The 21,095-nt window shown below is 45.5% G+C and overlaps 1 protein-coding gene across 1 annotated transcript; it reads left to right on the plus strand.

The window, feature by feature from the left end:
• The first annotated feature begins 1,218 nt into the window (after positions 1–1,218).
• Positions 1,219–20,270, plus strand: LOC125943077 (uncharacterized). The gene is made up of 5 exons (XM_049661435.1): positions 1,219–1,375; positions 8,468–8,634; positions 17,067–17,149; positions 19,909–19,992; positions 20,135–20,270. Exons 1-5 carry the CDS (start codon positions 1,244–1,246, stop codon positions 20,260–20,262), a joined length of 594 nt encoding a protein of 197 aa, XP_049517392.1. The 5' UTR covers positions 1,219–1,243; the 3' UTR covers positions 20,263–20,270.
• Positions 20,271–21,095: the final 825 nt, after the last annotated feature.

Genomic DNA, 21,095 nt, shown 5'->3' on the forward strand with positions numbered 1-21,095 from the left:
GGTTCGACCGTTAACGCAGCTTCGGTACGAGGCACGTCGTCATGTGCGGCCGAGCAAGTGGCCATTGCCTTGGCTCTCCTGGACGAGAAACATGCCAACATCTTCAGCGACTCCAGGGCAGCCATCCGCGCCTTCAGCGTTGGCGCCGTGTGTAAAGAAGCCTGTCGCATCCTCTACGGTAAAAGCATTGCCACCCACACTCTCACGTGGTTCCCCGCTCACATGGGATCCATCATGGGAGGCCCCACAAACCTCAACGAGCTGGCCCACTCCAAGGCGCGAGGTCTCGCTTTCCGCGACCATGGAGAACTCCCCGGCCAGCCAGGAGTGGTGGAGAACAGAGATCAACCGACAACATACAATGAAATTACGCAGTACTTTTATCTCGGCAGGAGAGACTTTCCCCTTCCTCACAAGAAGTTAAATAGAGCGCAGGCATTGACCCTCAGATTATTGCAAACAGGCTCGTATCCCAGCCCGGCTTTATTACACAAGCTTTATCCCGACACTTATGCCAGTAGTTCTTGCAGGCACTGCAATGACTTCGCTAGCTTAGACCATATGCTCTGGCGTTGCCCCTCGTTACGAGGCACGGAACAAATAAATGAGGACAAGTGGCTCTCCGCTATCAAGAGCCCCGATGCCGGGGCGCAACTATGGGCTGTCCAGAGGGCCCACGATGCGGCGGTCGGGCATGGCCTGACTGTCCCAACGTGGGAGCAGCCCGCTGCGCGCTGAGTCGCGTACCTCAGGACGTTCATTAAAGTTTTCCATCCATCCATGTCAAGAACAATTTTTCAAATAGTAGCAGCAGAGTCGAGCATTCAGAATGTTCTGGTATTAGGTAGTGCAAGTCAGAAATTGCAGTTCAGGAAGTGCAAATCGAAATAATTTTAGAATAGGGGAAAGAGAGGAGTCTGTTTCTTGATTTGTAGTTCTAAAGGAACACCTTTGCTATGACAGAAGCTGTAGTGTAGGGCTACAGATTTATGGTTGCCACTTAGAAGTTTTTCAAGCTTACAAATAGTCAACGTACGCGAGATTTTTGCATGCTGCGGTCGACATAGAGCGACTGCTGCGTTTAGCGCAAATCAGAGGGTGATCATGGCGTGAACGTAAAGCGGCGGATGGATGTTCTAGATGCGTGAAAGACCATATTTGGTTTTGGACGGCACTTGATGCAATGGACACCTTTTTTTTGCTATTCTTTCAGGTATACATTGGACGCGGACTTTCTCCTAGCATGACATCATTACCGAGAACCGTTAGGAACAGCATAATAGGAGCTCTGTTCATAACGATGGCTTTTGCCCTGAGCCGAGCACAGCCTCCCGAGCTCAGACCAGATTTATCACCCTATCAAAATGCTTGGAAGGTAAGCAAATGGTATTGAATGTTGCGCCCATTTTTTTTTTTTTTTGACTAGGGACATCAGCATAGTAAAATTACAAAATATAGACCTTTTTCTTTTTTTTAATGGGCACCGGCCTGTTGCGCAGGCAGTGGCGCCATCTATGAGCAGTCAGCATGCAGGCTTGGGTGAGCGTTCCGTTTTGTAAGCTAGGTACACGCTCGGTGGCAGTAAGCGCGATAAGGGCGAAAAGGCATTAGCACCGGAAAGGCATCGCTACAAAATACTGGCCCTGGTGGTTGTTCTCGCCTAAACGCCGTTTATTTAGTACGATGTGGCATCTCCAACGTGAGAAATGGTTCTGTGAAACCTACTCAAGTGATTTAAGACGACACGGCCAGAATTTCAGCTGGCGTTGAGGTGGACGAAGCACACATTGTGATATGCGCGCGTGTTTGAGCCTACAATCAGCCTCGGAGACCGCTTGTGCACTTCTAAATACTGGTTTAAAGTATGTGGCCTTACTACAACATTCTCCGTGTACTTCTATGATTTGGTGTAGCAGTAATTAGTAATTAAGAAACATACGCGACGATCGTAATAACGCGGCCACCGTTTGGCTACGCAATAAGTTATATTGTTAAAGAAGCTTTGAAATTCTTTTGTGTCGACACATTGTGCGACTACCTCGTTTGTTGGGCACGATTTCTTCACACGAATATAGTAGCTTTGGTTAGTATTTATACCATACCGAACAGTGTTAATCACACTTGTCGAGTGGTCTAGCGGCGGGCTGCGGAATGGTCAAGCTTCCGCTCCTGTGCTGCCCCATTATGAGTCGGTTTGTTCAGTAGCGCATGGACCGAGTAGTGCTTGACCATATGTGGTCTTTCGACGTTAGTCCGTGTTTCTTTTTCTTCTTTTGGGGGATAGATGACGACTAAAGCGGCCTATTAACCATTCCAAACAAGCGTGATTGAAACTTTTCGAGCCGCAAGGGGTTTCAAACCGATATTTTTGTTCGCTCTTGTTTGGCCCTATCTCTCCGACGAACTCGCCTGTTTGAAGAAAATTTTGTCCTCGGAAATAGCCGTCATATTCTTTTTATGTGGTCCCCTTTGGAAATTATTGCTTTACAGAATAAAAAGTCAAAACCGCTGCACTAAGCTTATACCGGGCGTTTCAGCGAACAGTTTCAAAACGTTTAAAGGTTTCCTGTGGTAGATAGCACAATTCTGCATCATGAGCTGGTCTACTCGAAGAGGCAGACAATACTTGCACTTAACATTGAATTTTATATTCGACTAATTAACAAAAAATTACTTATTATGTTTTTAAGTAATCACCTCATGGCCCATATTGCAATTTAGAAATTCTAACCGTGGAGTTCAGAAAACGCCGTTTCAAGCATTGAAGCACAAAAGTAACTGGAACGCCCATGCATTTCTCCGAATAATTCAGGAATTATTATCTCGAAACTGGTGTCATCCTGAGAATTTGTTCTAAGCGGGCCTGCCTTGCGCCGACTCGCACAATTCAGACGAGAAGAAGGGCTCGCGGCGCGCCCTTCGCCCCTCGCCTGATGAAAAAGTCTATATACAGAGCGCACATTCGAAAATTATTTGTTTTCTTATTGAATTCAAAGTCGTACCTTGTCATTTCTGCCTCCTAAAACTAGAAAACAAAACATCGTGACAACCTGTGGCAAACAAAACTTGGTTGATTTATTTCAACACATTTACCAATATCTGGAAGTTCATTTACTCTGCACGAAGTATGTGAACAAATGTGACAGCCTCACTTCACTTTTTTGTTGGCTTCTAGTGGATACTTGAGTCGGCATTGACCTGTTTATATCTGGTAGGCAAGCTGCCATAACCTTTGTAATCGGGTATAACCCCTGTGAGTAATTGACCTAGGAATATGTTTATCTAGGTCAATTACTCACAGGGGACCCTGATCGTGAGAAAGAAATTTACAGAAGAATAAAATTGGGTTGGAGTGCATACGGCAGGCATTGCCAAATCCTGACTGGGAGCTTACCACTGTCGTTGAAAAGAAAAGTGTACAATCATTGCATTCTACCGGTGCTAACATATGGGGCAGAAACTTGGAGGTTAACAAAGAAGCTCGAGAACAAGTTAAGGACCGCACAAAGAGCGATGGAACGAAAAATCTTAGGAGTAACGTTAAGAGACAGGAAGAGAGCGGTGTGGATCAGAGAACAAACGGGGGTAGACGATATTCTAGTTGACATTAAGCGGAAGAAATGGAGCTGGGCAGGCCATGTAATGTGTAGGGTGGATAACCGGTGGACCATTAGGGTTACAGAATGGATACCAAGAGAAGCGAAGCGCAGTCGAGGACGGCAGAAAGTCAGGTGGGATGATGAGGTTAGGAAATTCGCAGGCGTAAGTTGGAATACGCTAGCGCAAGACAGGGGTAATTGGAGATTGCAGGGTAGAGGGCTTCGTCCTGCAGTGGACATAAAAATATAGGCTGATGATGATGATGATGATGATAACCGACCATTAGAGAATGTTCTATGCAACTGAGCATCAAGTTCTCGAATGTATCCCAAAGATTTAAAACAGAAGTACCAGATTTACATTCGAAGTTAACCATACAGGGGCGCTATAATGTAAACCTATTCCAAACTGTTTTTATTTCAATTTCCTTCCGTCAAATTTACGTAACCACCGACGCAAGCATCGGGCAGCGACCCGCAGCGTTACCTGAACAACCCAAACAAACACTCGCCTCCTTTATAGGAGGTCATGCACCTTTGTTCGCTTTCAAAACGAATAACCTTGCACTGAGTGTTTGTTCTCTAATTGGCTGACAAGAGGCGAGGAGCATGCTCTATAGTGGAGAGGATTTCGATGGGGCCGAGCCAGCACAGTGAAAAAAGATAACCACATGAAGAGGGTGGTACCGGCTTCTCCGATTGGTCCGCTTAGCCTTACTTAGCTTGCGATAGCTGGTCGAAAATCGCGGCGGCTTGCAACGGAAGGATAAGAATGCCTCTAAAACGGATCCTCAGCAAGGAAGAGTTGGCAGAGCGATGTCGTATACGTGCCGAAAGGGCTCAATAACGTTTTACTGCCACGCAAAAAGCTTTATCATGCGCAAATAAATACATGCTCACTGGCAGGTGCGAGTAGCGAGGGCCTGAGCGATCGGCGGGCAGCCATCTTCTATTCCTTTCGGAACGGGGCAGTCTCTGGATATTAAGAAAAAAAATTACGTTTTCTTCAGCATATTAATGCATTTTTTTTCGCGTACACATCACTTTGACGCAGTGAGTTTTCGCGGTTTTGTTAGGTCGCGTGACAGACAGGCGAAGTGGGCGCTACCCGAGTACATTGGACCAATAGCAGAGGGCTAATGGTGAAAAAGCGTCGAATCAGGAATAATTATTCTTCTTTTGTGCGGTTTAATTATGCATAATCAGTGTGTACACGTTACAACAGATGGGGGAGCTATCACGGTTTCCGTGACTTCGCGTGACAGACAGGTGAAGTTGAGAGTGACCTGAAAATGTTTTGACCAATCGTGGTGGGCTGATTGCAGAATTGGAGTAGAAAAGTTTAGAATAGCTTTACGTTATAGCGTCCCAGCTCCATGCACTCAGCTCCTTCTTAGCTTTGACCCGTCATGGTGGCCTAGTTATTACCTCCCCCTCCCAAGTCGTGCCCAAGTAAGAGATTCGAATTCTATACAAAGTGTAGAAGCGTAGAATTTTACCTTTAAAGGTAAAATTTAAATGATCTAGAACAATGTATAAGCAGCCGTGTAACAGAGTTTGTTAAGTTTTAACGTATATAACTTCATTTATAGCTTAGCCTAAATAAAAAAAACAGTAACGTAATAGCTACTAGAAAACTTCGAAATATTTTTTGCTGGGAACTCTGCTACTAAAGGAAGGCGTTTTAGCCTCTACAGCGTTGCCCGCTATGCATGAAACAAAACATAGTTCTCCCTAAGAGTGCGAGATGTCGCTTGTACAGCTTGGTTGTCTTTCTTGATGAATCTTATAGCATAAATCTCCGACAGACTTCTCTGTTATTTGGCGCGAACATTTTTTAGTGTGTGCTAATACCAACATGTTTAGTTCTGGCACAGCGCCGAGCTATTAAAGCGAAGCTTTCTTGCCCAGTCCCGGGAAATTTCTCGTACGTATTTCACCGCTAACGCCGAACGCGTTTAAAGGGATGGTGGCGCCAACTATAGGAAAGGGGGAGTGAAGAAGTAGTTTGCTGTTTTAAGCATATAGTTTCATACAATAATTACTAAAGGAAACTGTGGCGCTGGTGTCGACGGGAGTTGCAAGCCGGTCGATTCATCCAGTATGGAAATGATGGTTAGTATATGTATTAGCCTAAACTTCATCATTTGGCTTCAAATAGCTTTGTGACTTTGAAAACTCATTATTCTCAACAAGCACAGCGTTATAAAGAATTTAAAAAACATGAAAAATTGTCCGACGGCTGAATTTGCACACAGGGCCTCTAGCACACAAGCCTAATATTGAAATTATTATGCCACGCACGCATCATCATCATCAGCCTATATTTTATGTCCAATGCAGGACGAAGGCCTCTCCCTGCGATTTCCAATTATCCCTGTCTTGCGCTAGAGTACTCCAACTTGCGCCTGCAAATTTCCTAATTTCACCATCCCATCTGGTTTTCTGCCGACCTCGACTGCGCTTCCCTTCTCTTGGATCCATTCTGTAACCCTAATGGTCCACCGGTTATCCCTCCTACGCATTACATGGCCTGCCCAGCTCCATTTCTTCCGCTTAATGTCAACTAGAATATCGGCTATCCCCGTTTCTTCTCTGATCCACACCGTTCGCTTCCTGTCTCTTAACGTTGGTCCTAAGATTTTTCGTTCCATTGCTCTTTATGCGGTCCTTAACCTTTTCTCGAGCTTCTTTGTTAGCCTCCAAGTTTCTGCCCCATACGTTAGCACCGGTAGAATGCAATGATGGTAGACTTTTCTTTGCAACGACAGTGGAAAGCACCCAGTCAGGATTTGGCAATGCCTGCCGTATGCACTCCAACCCAATTTTATTCTTCTGTGAATTTCTTTCTCATGATCAGGGTCCCCGGTGAGTTATTGACCTAGATAAACGTACTCCTTTACAGACTCTCGAGGCTGACTGGCAATCCTGAATTTTTGTTCCCTTGCCAGGCTATTCTTGTTCCCTTGCCACGCACGCATATCCGTCGACAAACGGCATAAAACACCGTTTCTCGCGGGCAAAACAGTGCGTTGAGACGCTTGGCGCGTTGCGATCCGCAGTTTCTCTAGAATCGATCCACGCACACGAAACACTGTGAGTGCAACACGACACTATGTATCACCACTGAATATTTAAACAAATAATATATACTAGGTGTCCCAGTTAACGTAAGCCAAGGTGTCCAAAAAAATACAGTGCAAGATACAATCGTAAGACCCACAGTGTTCAGCAGTCACACTTCTGACGGCCAAACACTGTAGATTTCATAATAGCATCTTGCACTAACTTTTTTTCTTTAATCTTTTGTTTCTTTGAACAACTCGGCCAGCGGTAGCTGGGACACACGGTATATGATGTACTGCATGTAAATATGTGCATGTAATATCCAACCTGTCTATAATTCACTGCAAAAAAATTACAATTCTTTCTGCGTATAGCATGCTGCCCTTTAATACTAACATTTGTACACACACACACACACACACACACACACACACACACACACACACACACACACACACACACATGATCCATGAGCCACTCGCACCAAGTATACTTTACGTAGACGTCAAATGGAGTTGAGTCTACCTGTTTTCTGTAGAACGTAAGATCCTGGGGCCGAACTCACGAAGCTTTTCATTCGTAAATGCTCTTTGCCATTGGCAGGCCGCCATCGGTAATAATGACCAGCTTCGGGAGTGGGCAGCATTCGCTCTTAAGAACAGTTGTAGCGTAAGAATATCTGCAAACACAGGCCCCGATGCATAACTCGCTTAATGCGTCCAATAATACGGAGCGTGTATACGGGTGTGGACGGGCTCTTTTGTTCCTCATATATAGTAAACAATACAAGTTTGAAAATTTTCGATCAGTTTAGAAGAAAAACTTGAAAAGTCGCAAACTCTATACCGCCACTTTCGGTGTCGTCTGTATCGAACCTCTAACCTCTTTCAGCACAATGAGTCATCTAGTCGCTGACGCAGCTATGAACTAAAGATGTATCACGTGTATGGGTAGAACCGCTGAGTACACGAATTCACTATCGTCACATAGCGCCGACACTTTTTTAGTGTGACTTCCTTCGTCGCTCGAGGAATAAATCAAATTCTTTACTTCTGATTGTCCTATTATTACAACTATGCAATGTCCTGACTATAGATTATTTGCGATTATTATGATTATTATTCATTTAGAGGTCGCTGTCTCGAATGCTTTCGGTGTCACGAACTACCAGTGACACTAGCGTCCGAAGAATTTTGTTGATACGTGATCACTTTGTTGATATACTTGCTGGAAAATAACTAACGCGTCTTGTTGTTCTTCTTATGGTTGTTTTTGTTGTTCTAGTACTCAAACATTTGATATAATGTTTGTTTCCTTGGTTCACAAGCTAATGTTTCGTTTAAAAACGATGTCATTATTTGTTTATTACCCGTTTGAATTAGGTTTCTTGTCGGTTTTAATACTTTCTGCGATATTTATTCATGTTTTCTCTGTGTTTCTGCATTGATACGGTCTTTCTTTTTTGTCTATTTATTTGTGCAGGAGTACTGCCGCCTTTGTTCTTTTGATGCTATATACACTCGTGTTCTGTGTACATATTATTACGGGGAAAGAGGTTTGGTAAGCGCGAGCAGCACTTGGTAACAATATTTTCGCTTAGTATCCTATCACCAATGCCTGCCTTAGCCCCACGTTAAGTTGGTGCAGCTGCAGCAAAATGTAAACGAAATAATGTTCTGCTACCGAGGTCGTTGGACAAACCATCACGTTGGCAATGAGACCGATATTACCTAGTAGTACAACGCAGGCAGTTCGCGCCTGCTTTCATCAAGCCGCCTTTATTATAACATTCCTTTTTGCAGGCACTCACAGCGCCGGGAAGGTATTACCTGTATATGAGATCCTATGCGGACGAGCCATTCTACGGACCCAACAGCAAGTGCGTATTCAACGAACTAATTTCTGTTAACGACAAGGAAAACTACACAACAAACATTTTTGGAACAACGGATCCAAAGGATGGCTCAGTGTGAGTATCCTTTCATTGTAACGAGCTTTTCCGTTGACGCAAATGGCGGACGCGAACTGTTCCACTCATCGTTCGTATTCATACTTTTACGTGCTAATGCCAACCTCATTTTTGTCTGTAGGGACTCTACTGAATCATTTACGATTCACTGCTCTTGTGCGCATGCCTTCGTGAGAACATGGTTAACGTTTCATAACCAGGGATTCGAGACATTAGACTTAAGCTTGGCCCCAACACCTCCGCACGGCGCCCTTTGAGGTCTAAGTGTAGAAATATTGCGTGATCACATTGACAGTGACATATAGAATTACGCGCAGCCAGTCGGTACGCTCAACTACAAAACATCCCTGAGTAGAAATATACCAGAAAATTCATTAAGTGTAACAACCAAATCATAAAGTTGCATAAACAGATGAACTCAGAGCACAAAACGGTACAAAAAATAGAGACAAGCGTACCTTATGACGCCCTAATGCAGATCCTGCAAACTCTACTTCAGCGTAGAAAACAGCTGAAGCATATCATAGTCAAGAAACCTGAAGTACAGCATAAAATGTCATCATCAACGTACAAAAGCGTTAAAGTCACTTTATTTTTACTTTTACTCTCTTTTTACTTTTAAAGTCGTCTGTCAGGGCTTGGCTTTAAACTGAATACTGCGTGTGCACGTTAAGCACCTCAATGAGTTCGTCTGTTAAATTTTCAGTAGGTAACGGCCGCAAAGACTGGGGCGATTGCTGTCTAAAAATTTTCAAATTAAACTAGGACTATTGTAGCTTCATATGGAACAGGCATTGCCTGTCCACCGAGAAGCGGCAGGCATCCAAAAAAGCTGGTGACAAACAAAAGATTAGTCAGCGTGCCAGTGTGAGGGTGGTTTTTTCGGCACCTGAGAAGCTACAAAAACTGTGGAAAAAAGTTAACGCACCACGCGCTAACATGTCTTCGTTTTCTGACCAGCACAGGTCACGTTTCGTTCCCTGCGCAGTGTTTACTCGTTCCCACTGACGTCTGTAAAAAGATATGTTCGGCCTACTAGCAGATGTCTCAGATATCTCAACGCTGCGTGAGCACCGAAATAATGTGCATAATGTGGTGCAGGACCATATGGGCATTCAAGATTGTGGCTGCATCCGCCTTCTTGATCAGTGTGTTGTACTGGCAAGTCACAGGTCCCCGTTAACACGTGAAATAATAGAAGCAGAAACTGTTTGTACGCTTGGTGACCGATGCATAAGCACCCCTTCTTGCCGCACTATCACGCCTTCAGCGTGATAGTGCGATATCTTGGCCAGGTTAAGGGGCAATCGTTGGCACGTGCTATAAGCGATTTGACGCGACTTTATTGTCCCTGTTATTGCAATTTTCTAGATACCTGTGTTTCTACATTGCTCTTCTCGAAAATAAAAATCAGTTGGAAGTGAGCGCTCTTTCTCCTCTTTATTTTTCCTAAAGCCATTCACGCGCTGTCCGAAACATCGTCATAAGATGTGTTTTCTTCAAATAATAATGCAAACATGCCCTAAGCAGACGTGTGCATGCGATGAGACAGGCGTACTTGTGTTCGGTATAATTAACATTTCAATCGTACTGTTCATAATTATGATAATGCCTGTTTGGGCGGCAACTAAAGTATACAAATAAACGAGTAAATAATTGAATAATTTATCATTTTCAGCTTCGCGAGCAATGTCTTGCTCCATCCAGTCTTTAAAACTACGGTACGCATGATAACACACTGGTTTTCTTGATTCCGCAATGAAGCCTTCCTTAAAGCTTGCTACGCCTTACCTGATAAATTCATTGTGTGTTTGTACTCTAAGTGACACTTCACCTGGAATGTTTGCCTTTTAAATGTCACACTTATTCCTGCGAGTAAGGTTTGTTAATTCGCAAACAAAATTAACACTAGATACGTAGTTCACAAGTTATTTGAAATAGGCTAGATAGTGGCGGTTCATACTTTCTACCCGTCTCATGACGAACTATTCGAGAGATATATCACTTCTTTATATCAACGTGAAAATAGTGTGCCTATGTGTGCACAAAAAAAATAACGCATTTGAGAATAAATGGCCCTCGTACACCTTCAGCCATCATTTTCTAATCAGTAAGGGATCCTATAGCACTGCAAGATCCTGCTCTTCTCGCCGCAGCGGCATTACCCGAGCGTGAAAGCCTCAACGCATGAAAAACCCTCTGGTGCGAGCGCCATGGTGCCTAGAATGAGCCAGCAACGCCCACCACTGAAGTTATGCTCCCTCGTGCGAATGGTACGGCCGGAGCCAAACCTGCCAGCGCGCGCAAGTCTCGGAGGATGCGCTATGCTTTTGCTGGTTAAATGCAGTGGAAGCCATTGTAAAGCCGGAAACAAGTCATAGACGACGGATTTTTGGCACCACTTATATCAAAGTGTGCCGACTCCCAGAGATGGTGTAACGGAAACCGTGACGATCCCGGAGATCCTGGAGACTGTGTAATCCGTGCTTAGGATTGTCACGTGGGTCGCGCCGTCGGTGTCGCCGTGTCTTGCCGGACAGGCACATATTGTCGCTAATATTATGTTCGCGTACATAAAGAAATATCATAGTCAAGAGAAGGAGAGCTAGCTCGCATTAACTGCTCCCAAGGGGAACTACGTCTGCCGCTGTATAGAAGAGCACAGGTGCACAGGAAATGGCTCGCGAAAAACAAGAGTGAGGTTAAGAGGTACGTCAATGGTGAGTGAAGAAGTCGAGAGAAACAAAACGCGCAGCAGGAAGATAAACAGCCTAATGGCAATTAATCAACTACTACACGAAAGGTTCGTTTTCCACAGATTATATATAGGTATGCATTGCATCTGCATACTATTTTCGTAAGCACCGAGCTAATGAATATGACATGCCTGCGCAGCGGCTTGTAACAACACTAAAAGTGATATTTAAGCGCATGAGGATAAACATTGTTTCCAGCATTCTTCGTTTTTTTTCTTCGTTTGTAAGAGCCAACTGCAAACATTCTTCTGGAAGATCTTTGCACCCTTTCCCTCCTTTCTGTCGTTTGTTTTGTGGTGCAGCTAATGGCGGCGACCAGCGATGCCTGTGATGATCTTCCCTCTTACACGCAGGCAGATTTGGACAGGGTATCGGTACCGTCGCATCGGTACGCCTAGGATCTTTAACACATCCGCGAGATAACGAGTACTCTATCTAAACGATGTAGTTTAGCTTCCCGAATCTCGACAGTGGGTTATATGGGGGACGCTGTAATGAAGGGCTGCAGGTTAATTTCGGCCACCTGGGGCTCAATAACATGCACCAGAAGCATGCTACATGAACGTTTCTTGCATTGCGCTCCTGACAGAAAGCTGCCTCCGCAGCCGCAATCGAACATAAGACCTCGTGCTCAGGTGCTACCGTGGCGGGTAATTAAATAAGCAATATGTACCTACTTACCCACAAAATTCATGGCTGAGAAGTGCAGCGAAAAGTGATTATGAGGATGTGTTGTCATAGCATATTAGGATTGCAAGTTGGGCCACTTGGTATTGGTCTGTATTCAACCGAGCTACGCGAGCTCACAGCGAAGGACGCGGTGAGCTCGCGCGTGCACGTGGAGGGCCTGAGCAAGTCAAGGGCGTTCACATAGGCCAGTCCCCCTCAAGAAAGACAAAAGTGCCTTCAGAGCTTTGTCGGCCGACGAGCGATGGGGACGGTCTCCATGTAGCACTTGCACGGACAACGGCCGATCGTCCAGTCGTCGCCATGTGATGGATAATGTTTGTCTTTCCGACTGAAATCGATGGCAATGACACAATAAATGTTCGATGTCCTCTTCGCCGCCGCAGACGTCGCACGCATCACTGTCGGTCATTCGAATCAGAGCAGTGTACGCCTTCGTGAAAGCAACTCCCAACCACAACCGGTATAGAAGCGATGCCTCACGTCGGTGAATCACGGGTGGCGGTCGGAGTTGGAGCTGAGGGCTCAGTTCATGTAACGTGGTGCGCCTTACATTTGGGGCTTTCCACTCTGTTAAAGGGAGCTTGCTAGCCAGGTGACGAAACAGCTTTGCAGCGTCTGTTCTGTAAAAAGGAATAGGAATGCTGTGTTGTTCTTGATGGGACTCTCGGGCAGCTTTGTCTGCGTGATCATTTCACTGATCCCTGCAATGGCCAGGTAGCCACTCGAAAATAATTTCATGGCCTTTCTGTTTGAGGTCATGGTGAAGTTTGACAATTTCCTACGTTAGTTGTTCGTGAGCTCCTCGTCGGAGAACTGACTACATACTGTGTAAAGTCTCGAGTCAGAAACACAGCCCGTGTACCAGGACTCTCTGTGTCAATAAATTATAGTTCACTGCGCGGGGCCATGCGTTCTGCAGCCGTGGACATCTTGACATGTGACGTCTTGAATCGCAGTGTTATTCCTCTCATCGGTAAGAACTGACAGTATAGATGTGTACGTGGCTACTGCATCTCTCGTACAGCAGGAGTAAGCTCAATTGCTTTAGTGCAGACGGTGATAGACCTGACTTTATCAGAAGTCCTGGAATTCTGAGGTGTACTTAATGGCGGTACAAACACCATGGAGGGGACACAGGCCTGATTGCAGGTGCGTACCCCGATGTAAGAGAAGCACGAGACGCACTGACAGTTGTGTTATATGACGTGCAGGGTCCTTTCACGATGAGTGCATCGAGGTGGTGGCAAGGGGTCGGGGCAATGCGCTGGACACGGACACGCATCGTTTCGACGGCGATGTGCGTCGGGAATGAATAATCTTGAGAAATGGCAATAGTTTCAGCCGTTGGCTATCTGCGTGGTACTCCAAGGCGTATCCTAAGAGCTTGAGCCTGAAATGCTCTGAATTGTACGTAAATTAGTTTTACAGGTGTTGGATATAACAGGTAGGCTGTACCGGAGGAGTCCAACAAACAACACCCTGTACAGCTGTAACATTGACTGGGGGGGTACCCCCCCCCCCCCAGTTATTTCCTGCAAGGAACTTGAACAGATGACAAATAGCTATCAGGTGCTTTTTCACGTGGTTCAGGTGAGGAGTCCAGGACAGATCGCTGTCAATCACAGCCCTCAAAAACATGTGACTTCTTCTGGACGATATCACTTGTCCGTTGATTGATATGCCGTATGCAGACATTGGCTTCCGGGTAAACGCCACTACTGCGCACTTTTCCCACCTCGCCTCCAGTCCTTGTTTACGAAGTTAGCATGATGTCGACGAGGCCGCCTTCTGAAGCCGAGCGCGAAGCTGAACCGTGTCACCCCCGACGTCCACATACTGTTGTCGTCGGCGTAGAGAGAGAGAGAGGAGTCATAAGGGAAATGCGGAGAGGTTAGCCAGGCTGAGGCTACCCTTCACTGGGAAAGGGGAAAAGTAGGTTGAAAGAAGAGAAAGAAATGAGAAGTTCACACCCTGCACAGTTGCACAGTAAAGCGTTCATCGCTGAATTTCGTCACAGGCGGTCATGCAGGTCAGTGCACCTGCAAAAAACACAGCAGCGCCTTTGTAGCCCTGAACATAGCAGACACACGAGGCCACGGGCCCAAGATCTCCTCCGTAAAAGGCCTGTCGTCTAAATGCCCAAAGCCGTCAGAAGGGCACTCCTCTCATCTTCGTATCTGGGGCAGTAACATAAGAGATGTCTCGTGATTTGCTCAATACCACATGTGCTGCAATTGGCACTGTCCGCCATTCCAATTAGGAATGATAAGGCGTTTGTAAAAGAAACTCCTATTCGCAGATGGCACAGTAATGTTTCCTCTTGTTGGTTAAAACCCGGTAAAAATTGTAATTGCATCTGTGGGTCCATGGAATATAGGCGCCGGTTGTAAACTCCGGTGTATTCCATTTGCTTAGAGTTATATCAGCAAGACTGCTGACGTGCCGCGCTGCATTCCGTTCTCGACAATGGTATCGAGATTCTTCAACACCGGCAGCTTTGTCGGCGCATTCACAGCCAGTAGTGTTGCAGTGCGCAGGCAGCCACCGAAATACAATGTCTAGGCTACTGTCCACCGCTTGATGATAGCGTAATCATATCTCTGCTACCAATTGTTAATGCGGGCTGCGGCGCAGAGCTGATAAGAGTAGAAACGATGGAACCCAGCATTTAAGACGCAAACACCCGGAGAGAAGTAGACGGACACACGCTGATAAGAGTGACTGTAGGGCTGTTATTGAGTCAAGAATATAGCTCATTGGTTTGGTACCTGTTCTTGCACATACAGCACTGTACTATGGAGGGCAGCAAGTTCAGACCCTGTCGATGTTGCGACGTGGCTGATCTTGAACTTCTTGCAGAATGATGTCGACGGAATGACTACTGCACCAGTAGAGATGGTCAGAGTCGAAGAGTTATCTGTATAAATGGGAATTCAATCAGAGTAGGAATCATGCAGTAGATGTAAAGCGGCTTGATTCAGGGCACAAGTAGGCAAGTCGGACTTCTTTGCAACTACTGGAATGGAAAGCCGTACTTGTGGCTGCCGGAGACACCACAAAGTACAAGATCATCTTGCTGCAGGCGTGAATGTCTGACGGAACAAAGGCTTGGTAGGAGCTTATAATGCCCGAAAAAGTTGTATCTGGTCTACTTTCTGAGAGAGAAGCAAGGCGTTGAGATTGTAGTCGCGAAAGGTGCCGAAGATGATTTCGAAGGGTGTCTGTGGTGTCTCTTTTCTCGCATACGTGCTGATGGTATGTACCCTGGCGATGGTAATCGTTGCGGCGAGTTGAAGCGCATCGCGGTAGGCCAAGACAAGTTCTAAGTGCTTGAGCTGGCATGCTCTCAAGCACACTGATGTTTGTCTTCCGGGCGCTTGACAACACTGGAGTGCTGTAACGCACAAAACCAATGAAGAGCGCTTTGTACAGTTGCAGCATAGATGCCTTTGCGGCGATGGCTTTGAACAGGTGACTGATCGAGGGCAGTGTCTTTCTTAGGTAGGATACATGGGGGCTCCAGGAGAGGAGGGAGTGTCTTTCCTAGGTAGGATACATGGGGCGCCAGGAGAGGTAGCGATAAACAGTGATCCCTAAAGATTGAGGAGTTCCTTTGTAGAAGATAGGCTGGCCATTAATAGAGACAGGGTGGCTCAGTCATCGATTTTGCCGTGAAGGCGACTAATGCACATTTTTTTTTAACGAAACGCCGAGACCTTGTCTCTGAAGAAATGTAGACGTCATCGTTGCAGCCTTTTGTAACCTTGCGCAAGCCAGCGGCCCAGTTACTCCACAAGCCCAGAAGCAGATGTCACCTGCGTAAATTGACCGACTGTGGCAGGGATACCGCCAGCCGAATCACAGCCAGGTTGAACAAAACTTAGCTTAAAACGCCACCTAATGGAACCCCGCGGCTGGTGTAGAGGTTGGTAGTTTGACCATCCTCGGTGAGTACAGGAACCTCCTTTGGGTCAGGCAGTTCCGAATGAGGGAAATTGCCATAAGCGTCCCACACGTCTAAAAACAGCCCTGCAAAGAGGCGTTTGGATGATTTCTGTTGTTGAGTCGAAGACACAAGATGAATGACGCTGTCTACTGACGAACGATCATGTCAAAAACCTGTCATCGCATCTGGATAAACATTGTAATTTTCAAGAAACCACTTGAGGCCCGTGAGAATCCTTCTTTCTATCAAATTGCCAACACAGCTGACATGAGCAATAGGCCGATATGATTTCAGTTCAAGGGGAGAGTTTCGTTGCTTCAAGATTGGTACAAGACGGCTACGCTTCTACTAAGAGGGAACAAAACCGTCACTTCATGGGACGTTGAGACGACGCAGCAGAATCTCTCTTACTTCATGGTCAAGGTGGCGGAGAGCAGCATACGTTACGTTGTCGGTCCGGGCGAAGAGGAACGCCTGCAAATGGCTAAAGCAGCCTCCAATTCTTCCATGGAGAGAGTTCGTTCATTGGCGAAACTTGCGTGAAGGGAACTTCGCACAATTCAAGATCCTTGAGTAGCATTTTGTCACTTGCAATTGCCTCAAAAATGTCTTCTCCAACATTCACTTCTCGATAGCCTTGGTGGAGATCCAGTACCTTAAAGGGGTGATGTGGCTGAGAAGAGCGAATGCCCTGGAGAGTTCTCCATATGCGAGAGTGCTTTGCGTGGGTCCAATGAGTTACAGAATGATTGCCATCTTTCGTTGTCGAATTTGTGCATGCAACGACGTATTTGACGGCGTAGATAGAGAGTCTAACACTGCTTGGAAGGTTCCCCACTAGCCCAATAAGGGCTGGGTTAAAAAGCTTTGGTCCCAGACCCAAGAAGATTTACGAAGCATCAACAAACTTATGAACTACCTCTCTAACTTAATTATCGGTCACATTGACTTAACCGATTAGTAGGCATCTATTTGAAGTAATGAACAAAATGTTGTGTACCAAGCGTTGGTGAATAATTTATGAATCTTCCCCTGCTCAGGAGGAACCGAACTGCGTACGCATGGGCACGTGCTTCGGATGGCTATGACACTCCAAACGTTATTGAATCATCCTCCTCGCTCGGTAAGCCACACTCATTTGATGATGGTTGCGGTTCTTTATAAAATATATGTGCAGAGACCTCTTTGAGCAAGTTTATCTACTATGAGCTTCTAAACACTGGAAAGACCGCGAAAAATAGCGCCCAATATATAAAAACGACAACGAGCCAATGTGTATATGTAACCCGGATTTCGATTATCCGGTCTTAGCCAATGGAGGCCCTATTGCAACGGCCGGTTGCGTTGAACTCGAACGAACTTTGTGTCCCACACAAAAACGATTGCATTACCGCTACCTCAAATACAGCGAGTTTCTGTGAAACTCGCTGTATTTGAAACTGTGAAGTTTCTGTGAAACTTCTGTGTTACGTCCTGGCCCAATTACCATCTTTCATATGTATTGTCAACGCCTCCACACCGAACACCACTACAACGAATTCGCGTGTATATAATAAAGAAATGTAGGCGTCTCCGACAGGTGATTTGTTATATTACAAAGAAAGCCACGCAGCGGTGTCGCAACTGCACTGCGCACACGTTACGAAGTTGCGCTTAGTGCTAGCGCTAACGGTACCATCAGCGACACAATTGCGGAGGGCGCCGACGTCAGAAGTATTCCTGCTGCAAAGCTCCAGGAATCGCTCAAATCCTATGATTTTTGCTTCAATGCTTCAGCGGGTGCGACGGCTGACGAATGCGTGACAGCTGTTGGCGACTTGATGAGGTAATCACAGTCAACGACCGACGAAGTTTTCAAAGCAAGCTAAACCAGAAAAGGCACGAACGTCACAGAAGGCAACAGTGAAGTAGATCCCGAAAATGAACCAAAGATTTTCACCACAGGAAATGTGATTACGGCATTCGACAATGTTCAGCTTTTGTTTGCGTGGCTCCTGCCTTTCGCCGCGAAGCATGCTCTGAACCTCGGTGCAATGAAGCTGGTTGCAATTGCACATTCTCTGAGACGAAGTGCGCACACAAACATTAACGATCTATTTCACTAAGTCTGTTTTGAATTCATGTTAAATAAAGGATTTCGTTTGCTGAGCGTCCTTGGGGTGTCCTAGTGTGAGCGATACGGTGCATGACCTTTCCAATGAACTTACCTGTATGACGAAGCATTTTTAAGGTGACGAGCACTTCGTTATTAAGGCGTTAGAAGAACCGCGTGTATACGTAATGAGAATGTCCCCGCCGATGTATTGGCGCCGCTAAAGTGTCACACCGCTCTCTATAAAAGGCGACAGCCTGTCAGAATTGTGCGTTAAATGGCAGTTATACAAATGAATTCCAAGACACCTCGGTGGCCTCACTCCATCGTAAAAGTACATCTGGATTTATGCGGGCTCAGCTCGAAAGTTGTCAAATTTGTTTTTTTTCTTCCAGTACATCACGGTAATTCAAACAGATCAAAGGCAACCACTATAGGACCTTGCGATGACATCTGTCTGTGAGAATTTTCTTGACAGACGCATCAAATTTCTCCTCAACAATATTGTGGTTCACGCTACCCGCATGCACCTTATTTCTAATATGACACCAAAAGCAGGGATCAAATAATAAAACGCCATTATCAGCTGGAGTCTACAGCCACCGTTTGTCCTGTAAACCCAAAATAATCGAGAAGATTCTGTTCTTTCTCAGCAAACGGTGAGGGGTTGCCCGATAATAGCCACTGCAGTCACTAGGCATTTAATGAAAAAACGGCACAGGCACCGGCGATACCGAAATTGCGTTGCCGCTCCCGCATTTATTGCTCTCCGCGCAGGTGTTCATGGCTGGTAATTCAAGTCACTGCTGTCATGGCAAGGAACTATCTTCTCTTCATGATTGGTCAACGCCGGTCACTGCTTCCCTCTTCGGAGATAGTGTTCATAACATCAAATGACTCATTTTCTTCCTTGCTGTGAAACTTTTATGATTAACAATTTGGCGTTTTTCCTATCTCAATATTATTTTTTTCGCCGCCAGAGCGCGGTAGTACTTTGTGTACCTTTCCTTTTTCAACCTCTTACTGTAATGCCAGAAATGGCGCTGTGGGTACTGTGATAAATAAATAAATAAATAAATAAATAAATAAATAAATAAATAAATAAATAAATAAATAAAATTAAAAAACACCACATAATTCAGCCAAAGCTTGCAAAGAGCGATTTGTCGCCAACACATTATTGTTCAGTGTAAGCGTGCGTTACTATAACAGCCACTATCCGCAGTTACTACACCAAAAACAAAAGAAAATTAACGCTGCGTACATAGAACGACAAGGTACATCACTACAAATACTAAATGAGGGGTACTCATAGTACATTCCGCCACAGAAAGCACAAAGTATCGTACAAGTGTTGAGGGCACTAGATTAGGACAACTTCAGCAGACGCATCCGGGATGTTATAGCGGGTGCAAGCGACGGATGACCTCTTCTTGACCTAATGCAGGACGTAAAACGTGCAGATCACTTCCAGGTGTAGTCGGAAGTACTTGTATGAGCGTATCAAAGGTGCCATTCATGCGTAGGTATGTTCTGGGACGCAAAGCGTACACTAGACTGTTTGAGGTTTATAGGCCTGTATTGCGCGCGAGGATGTGTTAGTTAATCTGCGCAGCAATAACCATCAAGTATCAGCTTCCCAAAGTTCCCGAAAAATAAAATATTCCACCGGATGCATTACTAACGAGCACGCTCGCACAGAAGCCAACACGTAAAATTCAAGGTGATCTTTTCCTTTACAAGATATCGGTGTGTCACTAACGATCTGTTATCTTTCTTATTTCCGTTAGAAAAAGATTTTGTCCTGGAGTTTGTGGTGGCCTTTTCCGAGTACGATAACTGCGACATCCTGAGGCTCCCGCACCGTAGAGATGGTAAGTGTTCGCGCAAGAGAGATACGAATGGACACTAATGCACACTACCTGCGAAATGCGCACTACTTGATTGTGTGAGCTGCATGGTGTTTATTAGCACATTGGACTCGTTCTACAGTTCCTCTGTGCTTTCTTTTGACAGGTTGCGAACTCTGGGCGAAAGCAGGTGAAGTCGACAAGGTCAAGTCGCTCTGCTTCTTCGTGTTCCACTTGCTCTGTGGGCCGGAAAAGCACATCGTGTACGACAAAAATTTGTGCGAAAAAAAATAAACGCCTACTGCTCCCTGACTGCAGTCTACACGGCAAAGCGCGCCGATCACGGAAATTGTGCCATTCCACCACTAACGCAAGATGAGCCAGATCATTACTGCTTTGGAGGCATGAATCATGCAAGCTTTTGTTCCGTGGACACAAACAGTTGGGTGGTTTGCTTCATCATAAGGAGAAGCATGATGCGCCTAATCAACGTGGACTCTTTTTTCACAACAAAGTAGTTTTAACAGTAGGTAACCTTAGACAGAACCTAATATTCTGTTCCTGTTTATTACGCTCGCCATACGTCTTATTGTTCAATGTTTATTGTTACAGATGTTAGCGCAGCTCTCTCGGATCACCTTCCTTATTCTTATTTATCTGCCTATTTCGAACAGTGACCTGTACTCACCCAGCAAGCAAATAAAAATTGAAGGAACCATAACAAGTGTCAGATATAGCAAGATATCGAACACAAACACCAGGCCTTCTTCCTTCTGCTTCAGCTGCTTTAACCTACCGGTTCGTTTCAAAAAACTTGCCGTCAGAACAACATCTTTTCTCGTCACTTCCTCGATGCTCGTCTTATACTTCTACGTAGTTGTGTGTCTAGACAAAATCATGGAGCAGTAATTTTTCCTGGCACTGCATGGTTCCCAATCGCCCCTGATATTGTCTGTTTACACTATTGCATCTAATTAGACTACTTACCTCATGGCGGGTTTCCGTTAAAAATGTTCTTCTCTTTAACCATCACCGCCAGGAAGTATTGCTGGGACCGGTAAACACGTGCACCTAGTCTCCACCGGCAGCAGCTTAATTATCTCAAGAATTGCACTGACAATCGCTGC

The sequence above is a fragment of the Dermacentor silvarum genome, chromosome 2 (assembly GCF_013339745.2).
Source record: "Dermacentor silvarum isolate Dsil-2018 chromosome 2, BIME_Dsil_1.4, whole genome shotgun sequence".
NCBI classification, from domain to species: Eukaryota; Metazoa; Arthropoda; class Arachnida; order Ixodida; family Ixodidae; genus Dermacentor; species Dermacentor silvarum.

What these genes read in the sequence shown, in the direction of transcription:
- LOC125943077 (XM_049661435.1), top strand. Translation starts at nt 1,244, where the DNA reads ATGACATCATTACCGAGAACCGTTAGGAACAGCATAATAGGAGCTCTG. An exon ending in GATCCAAAGGATGGCTCAGT is followed by an intron (nt 8,635 to 17,066) that starts GTGAGTATCCTT and finishes TCCCCTGCTCAG; the next exon opens with GAGGAACCGAACTGCGTACG. An exon ending in GCTCCCGCACCGTAGAGATG is followed by an intron (nt 19,993 to 20,134) that starts GTAAGTGTTCGC and finishes TTCTTTTGACAG; the next exon opens with GTTGCGAACTCTGGGCGAAA.